This window comes from Emydura macquarii, unplaced genomic scaffold, assembly GCF_026122565.2.
Source record: "Emydura macquarii macquarii isolate MOO-44397 ecotype Brisbane River unplaced genomic scaffold, CSIRO-AGI_Emac_v2 contig_2141, whole genome shotgun sequence".
NCBI lineage: Eukaryota > Metazoa > Chordata > Testudines > Chelidae > Emydura > Emydura macquarii.
The window spans coordinates 360,673-372,938 of NW_027132278.1; the positions used below are offsets into that span (position 1 = coordinate 360,673).

General features: G+C 48.5%; 2 protein-coding genes across 4 annotated transcripts in view; one reads left to right on the plus strand and one right to left on the minus strand.

The window, feature by feature from the left end:
- LOC137160143 (pyrin-like) overlaps nt 1-903 on the minus strand; it is a 58,830-nt gene extending 57,927 nt beyond the window's left edge. The window contains exon 1 of the mRNA XM_067558591.1: nt 773-903. The gene's annotated coding sequence lies outside the window, so the exon portion shown is untranslated. The remainder of the gene's footprint in view (nt 1-772) is intronic.
- LOC137160144 (apoptosis-associated speck-like protein containing a CARD) lies at nt 137-10,723 on the plus strand. Of its 3 annotated transcripts, XM_067558593.1 has the most exons (6): nt 137-392; nt 1,055-2,786; nt 3,103-4,063; nt 4,910-5,386; nt 6,981-7,037; nt 8,257-10,723. In XM_067558593.1, the coding sequence occupies exons 4-6, from the start codon at nt 5,110-5,112 to the stop codon at nt 8,511-8,513; spliced, it is 591 nt and encodes a 196-aa protein (XP_067414694.1). In that variant the 5' UTR covers nt 137-392; nt 1,055-2,786; nt 3,103-4,063; nt 4,910-5,109; the 3' UTR covers nt 8,514-10,723. The 3 variants fall into 3 exon arrangements, with proteins under 3 accessions (XP_067414694.1, XP_067414695.1, XP_067414697.1); XM_067558594.1 differs by having other exon boundaries at nt 3,103-5,386; XM_067558596.1 differs by lacking the exons at nt 137-392; nt 1,055-2,786 and having other exon boundaries at nt 2,948-4,063.
- Nucleotides 10,724-12,266: the final 1,543 nt, after the last annotated feature.

A 12,266-nucleotide genomic window follows, 5' to 3' on the forward strand; every position in this document is an offset into this window, starting at 1 on the left:
AGGGAAGCAAAAAAAGATTGTTGTTCCAGAAAGAAGTGGGAAGGGCTCAAGCTACAGGGGGCCACCCCATTACACCAGACACCCTCCTCCAGCACTTCCTGATTACTGCTCTTTAGACTACAGAGCAAGGCTGAGAAAGATCACGCTGCCCTGCCCCGGTGCTGCCTAGAGAGATCACTGCCTTTCCACTGCCTGTGCAGAGATCAGTGTGCTGTTTCTCCATCTCCCAAAAACAGCCAGATTGGATCCGTGCAGTTATAGGTATGGGAATTTAAACGGTAGACTGAGAGAGACATTCTAACATCAGTGGATTTACTTTGGAATTACACCAGGGTCACTGAGATCAGAATCCAGCCCAGAGTGCAGTACAGTCACTCTGCATTTACAGCCAGGTAACTGAAACCACAATCAGGCCGAGACTCTATTACCTTTAGTGGAGTCACTCCAGACTGACACTGGAGCAACTGAGATCAGAATCTGGCCCTGCTTCCATTGACTTCACACTGGTCGCTCTGGATTTACAGCAGGAGCACTAAGATCAGATTCTTGACAGCTGCATATTTGTAAGGGCTCTGCATGTGTTAACTAATTGGCCCACACAATCCCCCCACCCCTTCCCCTGTGAGGTAGGGCGGGATCATTATCCTCATTTTACAAATGAGGAAACCGAGGTAGGAGATGGGAGCTGACCACAGTCACACTGAAGAGGTCCTGCTTGCTAGCATCACATTTGTCTCTGTTTTGGACATCTTAAAAGATGGAGCCATCTTACCTGTTCTGATGCTCTGTTGTTGAGCAATACCTGAGTTGGGGATGGTCTTGCTTTGAGCAGGAGGTTGGGCTGGATGAGCTCCTGAGGTCCCTGCCAAACCTTAATCTTCTCTGATTCACTAAGCTGTACTCCGTGAGAATTAGCTGGTGTGTGTTTTCACCCAGTGAGCAGCATTATCAGTGGATGTATGTGGTGTAAGGCACTGAAAGAGTTAACTATATTGGCTTTGTATCAGTTTGTCTTTACTAAAGCTTTTATCTTTGTACCCCTTGTTCCGGCCAGTGGCACCGGGTTGGAACTGGCTGGACTCCCATCTCTCTAGATAAAGAGAGGCCATGGAAAAAAAAAGAAAGGAGGAGGGATTAAGTGAGAGTCCTCTGCAGCATGAAGGTTTGTATTCCTCACCTTTGAGCACCGGAGCAGCCCCCAGAGAAGAGGCTAAGCGAAAAGAAGACAGAAGAAGGTCCAGATCCACAAAGGCTTTAGGCACCTAACTCCCTTGATGTCCATGGGAGTTAAGCACCTAAACACCTTTAAGGATTTGGGATGAGATCCCCCTCCAGCCAGAATAGGGAGACAAAGACAAATAAAGTCCATTCCAACGAGTCTCTGCAATGAAAGAGAGCTGCACGCCCAATGCCAGAGACAGCTGCAGCCTGTAGGAGACTCAGATCCCACAGGAAGGGAAGGGCTGTCAAGAAGAAAGGAGCCAAGCTGCCTTAAAGGAACAGACTTTGCTTTAATTCCCCTCCCACTGTTGAGAGCTTGTAAGAGGAGAGAAGTTATTGTTGCAGGGTAGCGGTTAGTCCACATTTCCGCTAACATCTCTAGCAGGTCAGACTATTTCGAGCAGTTTCCTGTTGCATCAGGATTGCATCAGATGAAAGAGTCCTTAGCAAATATCTACACTTACACTGATGTATGAGGTGGATGACAGACGGCCTGCGGCCCGTCAGGGCTAACTGTAGCTGAGATGTTCTGTACCTAAAGGGGAAGAAGAGGGGGTGAGTCGCAATGCGAGGGAGGATCCACAAAAAAAGCTGGCAAAGCAACCCAAAAGCAGAACACGTGAGCCATCCCAACGGAAGATTTTGCCAGTAAAGAGCACCTGAGTTTCAAGGAAATCTAGGGCAGCTGTATGAAAAATACAGGGCAAAGCAGAACCCAGGACACAAATGGACAGTCTGAAATGCAGCAGGCTCATTAATCTGGGGTGGGGTATTGAATTAACTTCTCCCATATGTGACCAGAAACGCAGTTCACTGGTCAAACTTCACGACACCTGAGCAGCGCCCACTAGGTAGGTCTGGTAACTGTGTTGGCTCGGAGCACCTAGGAAAGGCTGCAAAGCTTTAGGACGCCTTAACTGTCTTCCTGTGCATCATTTCCTGCTCCCAGTCCAGCCTGGGACTTGGGAGATCTGGGTTCTGTTCCCTGCTCTGCCACAGACTCCCTGTCTGACCTTGTGCATGTCACTTCATCTCTCAGGCTCCATTAGTAAAATGGGGAGAGCAGTACTTCCCTACCTGAGGATAAACACATTAAGGATTATGACGTGCTCAGATGCTACAGAAACAGGAGTCATGTAAATCCTTAAGATTGACAGGCAGCAAGCCCCTTAGATCAAAGCAGTAAGAGTGCGCAATATGTATACACTAGGTGCAAGCCATGCACCCTAAATGCATTAAACTGAGCTGATGATCTTCATTTTTTCCCCACCTGGAGGCCTCTTTCCCACCATGCCCTCCTCATGGAAGAGGATGACGACTCATGGAAGAAGAAGAAGAAGATAATGTCTATTAAAACCCTGTGTGAGCTGGCCGCAGTTGTGACTGGGAGAGACGTTAATGAGAGAGAGAGCTGCCAGCAGAGCTTCGGAGGAGAAATCTATGACTTTGGAATTCACTCCTGCTCAGCTTGGTTTCAAACTGTTATGCAGCAAAAGTCCATCTCTGAGCAGATATTTCAGGAAGCCTTGGGTGCAAGGTTTCACTGGGGAGGTGTGGAGGAGTTGGTGAGTTTGATTTGGGGCAGTTGGGGGGGCTATCTGTTTTCTAGCTGGCTGCTCTAACCACCACTCCCTTCCCAAGAGCTGGAAATCGAAACTGGGAGCCCTGATTCCCAACTCCCCTGCTCTAACCCATTAGCGCTTATGCCAGCAAAGTTTGTGTTGCTCAGTGGTGTGTTTTTTCACATCCCCGGGTGACAAAAGTTTTGCCGGCACAAGGACTAGTATAGACAAGGCCTAAAAGGTGGGAAATTCAAAACTGATCAGAGGAAACACATACCACACAAACGTGCAACTACTAAACTAGAATTTCCTGTCACAGGAAGTCCTTGAGACCAAGAAATGAGCAAGATTCACAAAGGGATTGGACTATCCCGAGGTGGCCTAATTCATTAGAACAGTTTTGGAAGGGACATTGCTCCATGGCTTAATTAAAGCAATACCGGAGGTGCTGTGTCATCTACCATAAAGACAACTGGTTCTCCCTCCCACCTTCTGCCGATTTGTCCTATAACAATGCCAATCACTCCTCCATGGGGCAGAGTCCCTTCTTTGCCAGTTACAGTTTCCATCCTAGCTTCCACCCAGCTTTGCCAGCAGCCTCCCCAAACACAGCAGCTGCTGACTAAGTCCACCAAAGTCACCATCTCCAGGAGGAATTTGAGGACCACCTCAAAACCATGAAAAGGGATTAAGCAACACACAGACTGTTGATGCCAAGAAGTGACTTTGAAGTAAAACCCATTTTCTATGTGCTTGCAAATAATTAGCTGTATTAGTTGGCATAAAGCAATTATGCATTCAAAAGTAGACTACTACATATTTCAATGAGAAATAATTATATTATTGCACCCAAGTTTCATCTGGTTGTTAATATTCCCTTTGGATCTCTGAGTCAATAGAATAATAGAAAAAAGACAGGACTCGTGGAGGGCCAGCACCTATATATTGAGCCCAGGAAAAGAAGCCAAGCCTGCGTCTATAAGTCCCTACATGTCCTGATGACATACCTGTGGGCAGTGATTTTCCCTGCCTATGTGCTGTGAGTTTGTGTTGTGTTTGAAACAAGCCACCCAGCAGACCAGAAACTATAAAATGCCGCTGCACCATCCCCATCTTGTCTTCATTCCTGCTTCCTACCTCTGGAAGAAGTACAACTCTTCATCTGAAGCTGTGAAACAAAGGACTAAGACCCATCTACATGTACTCTAGAGGGACTGTACAAGCCTGCAAACTCCACAATTTTGCTGAGAACCTGATATATAGAGAGTTTGAAGTCATTTGTATGTATCTTATTGCTTTGATAATTTAACATCTCATCTTGTTTGTTTCTTTCCTTTTATAATACACCTTTAGTTTTAGTTACTAAAGGATTGGCTGACAGCATGGGATTTTGGGTAAGAGCCAAACCAATATTGATCTGGTAATATGGCTGACCCTTTGGGGGATCCGGAGAACTTTTTGTAAAGGGAATAGCGTTTTAAATAACTTATCTCTTTACTAGACCTAATGGCTGATTGGGAGCCAGAGACTGAAATGCAATAAAAGGGGCTGCATATATTTTGTTGTAGCTTCTTGATAACCAGTGTGGAGAACCAGAAGCATTGTCTGTGACTGGCTGGTGGATCTAACTGCAGTATTAACCAACAGTTTGGGAGAATCTGCTCTCCCCTGACCTTGGCATTTTCAAGCGGGCTACCTTAGGCGCAGATGGGTCATAACCTGTTCCAGTGCTTAACTGTTCTTAAAATTAGAAAGTTTTTCCTCATATCTAATCTGAAACATCCTGGCTGCACACTAAGGTGGTTTCTTGTCCTACCCTCTGTGGATATGGAGAACAAATTATCAATCTTTTATATATCTGAAAATATTATGTTCCCCCTCAGCCTTCTCTTCTCTATGCTAAATATGCCCAGTTCTTTCAACCTTTCCTAAACCTGTCAAATGGCAGCACAAGCAGGGGCTCTCTTCTAAGGCATAGCCACAGAGGGGAACTCATAACACGCTTTACAAATGCACAGCCCTCTGCTCATGCTAACCAGGGATCTAAGCTGCATTGGAGTTTAAATTCTGTGCACAGACAACATCTGAAACAGCCAGAAATCTGCTTTTGTTGTTACTTTGTTTAGATTCATGCTGCAGGACAAAATCTTTCAGAGGAAACAAGGACGTAGCAGACACAGAACAGTTACAGAAAACAAGCAATAGATCTGGCTGCCTCAGCCCTGCCCCATTTCCGCTGAGCACTAATCACTTCTCAGGGCAAAGAACCACTCTCTAGCTCTGTTCCAGCCCCCTGACAGTATTGTTCAGCTGCTGAGGAGGCAGGATGGTGAAGACTGTGCAGTGTCACCTCGTGGATATCCTGGAAGAGTTGGGGCAAGACGAGTTGAAGAAGTTCAAGAGCAAGCTGAACACGTTCCCAGTGAAGGAGGGATACAGCAACATCCCCCGGGGCCGGCTGGAAAAAGCTGACGTCCTGGATGTGTCACAAATGCTGATCAGCTACTATAGGGAGGACTATGCGGTGAAGGTGACTCTGGAGCTCCTGACAGACATCAATATGAGAGACCTGGCAGAAAGACTCCACAAGGCAACAGGGACTGGTAAGGATTGGGCCAGGGAGAGATCATTAATGGGGATAATGATACTGAACTCCTTTGTAAAGTGCTTTGAGATCTATGGATGATAAAGCTCTGTATAAGTGCTCAGTATTATCATCAGGGAGGTACCACTGTCCCTGATCTCTCCCTCCTATTTATGTACAGGTTGCTAGCTAGAAAAAAGGAGATTTACCCCCTCTAAGAAGTGACAGAAACACTAAGTTTGCTCTACTCTCTCTGTCTTCTACAACCTACTGCATCGCTTTTCCTTTGTAAGTACTGTCTCTGTTGTGTCTGTTTCTAACACTCCCAACACTGCAGCTCCTCTGCACAGAGCACACAAAGGTCCCATCCAACCCTTTCCACAGGAGGAGTAACAAACATGCATAATCACAAAAGACCAGATTTCTGTGTTGAAAGTCTGTTAGACAGCTGGTGCTTGGACATCTCTTCTCTCTTAAGAGTTAAAAGTGTGGGAGGGGATCTTATATTATTCAATGCGGGATTTTGAAAACAAATCTTCCATTTCCTGAATCATTTTTTAAATGTTATTTCTTCCTTCTGTGTGCTTAAAATTCACTTTCACTTTCAAGCATAATCTCTTCCCCATCCCTGCCTGAACTTGCTGGAAGGTTCTGCGCTGTGTTAGCTTTGCATCTGACTCCCCCTTGTTGCTACTTGTCCTGTGGAAGGAGGGCCAAACTTCACTGGGGCTGCCCCAATTTAACCCAGAAGAGAAACTGGCCTACAATGTCTCTTGTTTAGAAACCTAGGGCCAGATTCTCAACTGGGGTAATTCACCATAGCTCCATAAAGCTATACCAATTTATTTCAATCAAAGATCTGGCGCCTATTTGCTTATTACTTGGTCTGTGCAAAATATGGTTTGGAATACAAAGGATTCAGTCCAAGTGCACTTTGGACTCAGACTGAAAAAGAGAAAAGAACACACCTTCATATTGCTGGCATTAAAAGCAGATGGGAAGGGGGAAATAGTGGGTGGAGGCAGAGTACTATGAAATATTAAAGTAACAGGAAGTGAGGAATTAAAAGTTTAAACCTGATCCCAACTAAAGAGCTGAACGTGTGAAACTGGCTTATTCTCTGTTTATCTGAGTCTTTTTCTTCCCCTCCTGCCAGTGCGTCTGTTCCTCGCGCTGTCTCCCATATTTCGCCATGTCTGTGTATATATCTACACGACAATCAGGAGAGATGCCTACATGTGCTTCAAATTACACACCTGAGGTAGCTTTAATCTAGCTAGCTGATGCAGTAGCAGAGACTTCAACACAGCCTTTAGATGAAGTCTCTGTCCCTGAGCTCTCTCTCTAGGAAGCTAGCTAGAAAAAGGAGCTTTACCCTGTCTAAGCAGAAGTGTCCTTTTCTCTCTGGATCCCTCTCTCTGCTTCTCTCTCACTTTACATGTGCATTTGTGTTCCTGACCCTCCTAGTGTGTCTCTTGGGGATGATGTGGGGAGGGAAGGGAGGGCTCAGTGGGGGGCAGTCTCCCCTAGCAGTCAGTGCTGATCCCAGCCAGGTGCTAGAGAACAACGTGGGGGACTCGAGCATTCACTGACTAGACCTCTCTCCTCTACAGATTCTGGTGGTGCGGGGCAAAAGCCAGTGCAACCCTGTGGTGCCACACGAGGGGAAGGTGAGTCCCTAAGCACCTGAGGGCTCTTTTAGTCTGAGGGGTGTTCAGAAGTGTGGTCTCACCGCAGAGCAACCTGACCCTCCTGCAATCTGCCTCCCCACCCAGAGCTACCTCCTGGGACAAGCCTACAGGGTGGAAGGCTGCTACCCACCACCTGCCTGCTACCCACCAAGCCAGCCAGAGCCCAGCTCTGCCACTGCCCACCACTCTCGTGTGCTGCTAGCATAGGGAGCAGGGTAGGGGGCGCTATCCTGTTAGTCACTGCTGACCCCAATTCCCTAGTGGGTGGTAGAGGGCTTTGCTACAGAGAGGTGGCGGAGGATACTGTAGGGGGTGCTCTCCGGGCAGTTAGCGTTGACTCCAACGCCCCAGCAGGGCACTGGGGGCGCTGTGCTGCAGGGAGCTATGTGGGTGATTCAGTCGAGACATCTCTCCCCCGTGGGTAAAGTGCTGAGCCTGGTGCTAATGGGGGGAGGGGGGCCGCCGCAATATGGGTGGTGGAGGAGTGTCAGTAGGATGTGCCCTCCACTCGCAGTCCCTGCTGACCTCCAGCGTGGTACCAGAGAGGTGCTGCGCCACAGGAAGCAAGGTGCGGTCATCTTGTGTCGGGGCTGACCCAACCAAAGTTTTGATGGTCTTTCACCCTACCCTACCTTCCAGGCTCTTTCCCTATAAGTTGGGGTGTAAATTTTGGGGTCCTGGCAAAATCCTAACCCAGGTGATTGCAGTCTACTTTTCCTAAATGCCCTCTGCCATTTAAACAGCTGACGGACCCTAGCACAGAAGCAACCGCATTTCAGTGCTGGGGGAGTGATTCTCGTACAGCAAGGCTGTGTGGCTGTGCCTCACCCCAGATGCAGCTGCATCTGTAATCCACTTAGTGCGGTGCTCTGTTCCCCCCCAGGCGGTGGCTGGGCCACAGATGGAGGCTAATGAGCCTGTTATAACCGTGGCTAAGAGAACAGGGTTTTTCAGTTCAGGTAGCAAAGGCTAATGCTTTAAGATCAAGGAGCCCCAAATTCAATCCCTGCTACTGCCAGCCCACCCAGGGGCATGGCATTACAAGTGACCGCCCTCCTTTGCAGCCTTGCTGTGTTGTGTGGCTGTTAACCAGCTGCCACGCCTCACCCCAGAGTCAGCTGTATTCCAGCACTGGTTGGAATTATGAAACTGCATGTTTGCAAATATCAATTCATTACTGTTGTGTGCATCTCCCCAGAGGAGCATTTTGTCGACCGACACAGAGTGCAGCTGATTCAACGTACCTCCCCTGTGGATCCCATCCTGGACATTCTTCATGGGCGAGTTCTGGACGACGAGCAATACCAGACCATTAGAGCCGCAAGCACCAGCCAGGAGAAAATGCGGCGCCTGTATCAGCTAATGCCAAGCTGGAATAGAGAGTGCAAGGACCTGCTCTATGAGGCACTGAAAGCCAAGAATAAGTACCTCATTAAAGACCTTGAGGAAAATTAAGACAACCAAGAAATTACGCTCCCCTGTGAACATGTGCCTAGGATTCCTAACTACAGATTCCACATGGCTTCCTGGGCAGGGTGGTGCTTTTGTCCCTTCATTAACATTGTTCAAGGTAACAAACACCTCTTCCAGAGCTCCCTTTGGTGGAACGGGTGAGCCTGTGGTGGGATGCAGTGAAATGGTCTCCTTAAGGTCTGTCTACACTGCACTTAAACCCCTGCAGCTGGCCTGTGTCTGCTGCCAGGTTCAAAGGGCTCACACTAAGAAACTGTTTAATTGCAGCTTAGATGTGCAGGCTTGGGCTGGAGTCTGGGCTCTGAGAGCCCCACGAGCAGGGAGGGTCTCAGAGCTTTGGCTCCAGCCCAAGCCCAATGGTCTACACCACAATTAACAGCCTGTTAGCTCCAGCCACATGAACCGGAGTCAGCTGACATGGGCCAGCCGCGAGTTTCTAACTGTGGTGTAGACGTGCCCCAAAGGAAATAAGCGAAGTGCATGATGGATGGGATACGAGCCGAGATCTCCGCACTGCAGACAATGGAGGAGAGGTCACGGGTGCTTAAAGGCTGCTCTGGGATTGCTTGCCAAGCACTGAATGGAGCTGCCCAGGGATCACTCCCCCAGTGCTGAAATGCATCCACTCTGGGGTGCAGCATGGCAGCTGATTAACAGATGCATGGCCATGCCACCCAGGGATCATTTCCTCTGTACCTGAAATGCAGCTGCCTCTGGAGTGGGTTTTATGAAAACAGGACACAATAGTGAAACCAATCTCTTACAACAAATGGTGTGAGGCTATATGGATAATGAGGGAGTTGTACCCTTGCACAGTGGTGCACCAACCGTGGGGTGTGCCTCCTAAGGGGGCATGGAGGAACATTCAGGGCAGCTTGTGCCAGCCCCCCATGAGGGGCAGGGAGAGAACGCCACCTCCACCCCTTAACTCACCGCAGCAGGCCACCCAGCCTGCGGGTCAGCCTGCCACACCGATTTCTGCTCCCAGCAGCCTATATGCCCAGCGCTGGCTCCGCCCCCGAGACCATCTCACATGCCTTCCCCCACTCTGTAAACCCAAGGGGGGAAAAGGTTAGAGGGGCAGATATTGACCCTGCCATAGCCGGGCAGCCTGGCTACAAGATCGAAGCAACTTGCTGCTGAGGAAGCCTTGGCTGTGCAGTAATGAAAGGGGGGGGAAAACGGACAGATCCCATTAATGGTAAGGGGTGGGGGCACAACAGCCCTAGTATCTGCAAATGCTGGAACTTCAGCCAGCATCCCATCCATCATGCATGTCCACACATTCCTTTATAGCCACCCCTGCGTCTCACCACAGACACACTTGGGCTCTGGCTACATTATAGAGTTCTTAGCAGCACAGCTGCACTGATGCTGACACTCTCTCGCCGATGCAGAGAGCTCTGCTGTTGCCTTAATTAACTCCAGCCCCAAGGAGCTGCAGTTGGGAGAAGATCTCTTGCCAACACAGTGCTATCCACACTGGCCCTTAGGTCACTATGTCACTCAGGGGAGTGGTTTGTTCACACCGTCGAGCAACATAACTTATACTGATGTCAGCTGGAGTGTACAGGTAGCCTGTCTTTTTCCACAAGATCTCATTAAAAGAATCCTCCTAAAGGATCATGGTGCTGAACCAAATTCAACCTCAGAATTCCTGCCATGGCTCTGACCCAGTCATACCACCTTCCTCACCAGCTGCAAAGAACTCAGGGGCCTGTTTTGGGGGAAGGTGTTTTTTATTTTGGGGGAAAAGGGGGCTGGTGTAGAATAATAGAACTGTAGGACTGGAAGGGCCCTCGAAAGGTCATCTAGTCTAGTCCCCTGCACTCATGGCAGGACTAAGTATTTTCTAGATCACCCCGAGAGGTGTTTAAAAGCAGGTGAGAGTCTCCAATGACCACAACCTCCCCAGGCAATTTATTCCAGAGCTTAACCACCCTGCCAGTTAGAAAGCTTTTCCTAACATCCAACCTAAACTGCTCTTGCCACAATTTAAGCCCACTGCTTCTTGTCCTATCCTCAGAAGGTAAAGAGAACAATTTACCTCCCTCCTCCTTGTAACATGGTTCAGGTGATTTTGCCTAAACTCTGTATTTAAAAAAAATATATATATATATAAAGTTGTATTTTGTTATAAAATGGAAAACAAGAAACTGTGTCCACAAATAAAGACCAAAGTTCCTCCCAGATGACCCAGGCTGAGAGGGATTATGTACTTTCTGCTCTCTGCCTGCCTATTTTTCATTCAAAAGTCTATAGGTGAGAAGATGGATGAATATAAGTAGGGATTAAATGGCTGGTTGAGAAGGAGAGATGGCATGGGTGGATGGGCTGAGTGGGTGATAGGAATAGACTGGTTAGATGGGAGGGGTGGTATGGACGGATGGCACAGTTCAGAGGGTGCGCGGATGACAGCATGAGCCATGGATGAATGGTTGACATGGTGGGTGGCCTCGGGGGTTAAAGCAATGGATAGCATGGAGCCACTCAGCTCCTGTTCCTCCATACAAAGCACAAGGAGAGCTCCCCCTCCACAGCTTGAAGTGAAGACTCACCAGGCAGGAAAATGTGAAGTGGGATCAGCAGGTGGAAGTGCTGGTTGTTTCTGTCACTCCTAACCTCTCCGACCACTAGGTAGAGCAGCACTGAATAGGGGGGAAGATGCTCCATTTAGGACTTCCCTATCTCTGCCCCTTCCACCTAGTGTAAGGAAGGTAGTGTGTACGTGCTGCATGAAGTCTCTATCCCGACAGGGTCTTCAAATCTTTTCCAGAGCAGGCAACTGTACTGGGTGGTTATTTCCCAGGGAAGAACCTCTGAGGCCCCCAGCCTCCTTCCAGGTTTGAGCCAAATAGTGGCATTTATAGGAACAGGGTGGGAATGATACACAGCTTCACACACAGGGCCTTTAGCTAGGTACACCACAGCCCAATGGCCTGCACATACAACAGCTTTCAGGTAGACTCATTTGCCTAGGCACTCAGGCCTCACAAAGGCTACATCTTCCAGACTCTGAGCTAGGGGTATGATTCCCAGCTCTTTAGCATATGCCTATGCAAGTTGGAAATCACACCCCTAGCCTGTAACAGACACAGTCAGGAATGGGGGTAGAATAGAAAGACACAGATAGATCCCAGGCCCAATCCAAAGCCCATAACTTCAGGTGGTTTTGGGTCAGGCTCACAGCTCCCAAATCTCTCTTCCCCTTGTTGCATACTCACCAGAAGGTGACGTAACACCTCAGATAAACCACCAAGGCTGTGAAAGGAGCCACCCACAGTCAGTGAGCCAATCTACTTTCATCACAGGGTGGCACGGTGGATCACGTTAATCTGAGGGGGAAGTGGCAGACCCAAGTCAGGTAGCAAAGGGAAAAGATCACACCAGTCCAGGAGGGCAAGAGATGGTCTCAGATATCCTAGGGATGAACACAGATAGACGACAACCCCCCTCCCCAGGTTTGCAAACTCCACTAAGAACAGGCAGGCAAACCCTGCAGTAGAAGAGTGGCTATGACTCCCTGACGGTGCTTCTGCTATCATCCTAGTCATTTTCATCCCCCATCTTCATCCCAAAGTTGTTTCTGGGCAGAAAGATGTATGACCTGCAAGCCCAGATCCTCTCTTTGCTCAGGCACCAAAAGCTTCCAGATAGATTCTAAATAATATCCATTCTGACTCTTTTGCATTATAAATCTGGTTCCACTGTGCATAGGCTGGCTAAAGTGGGATT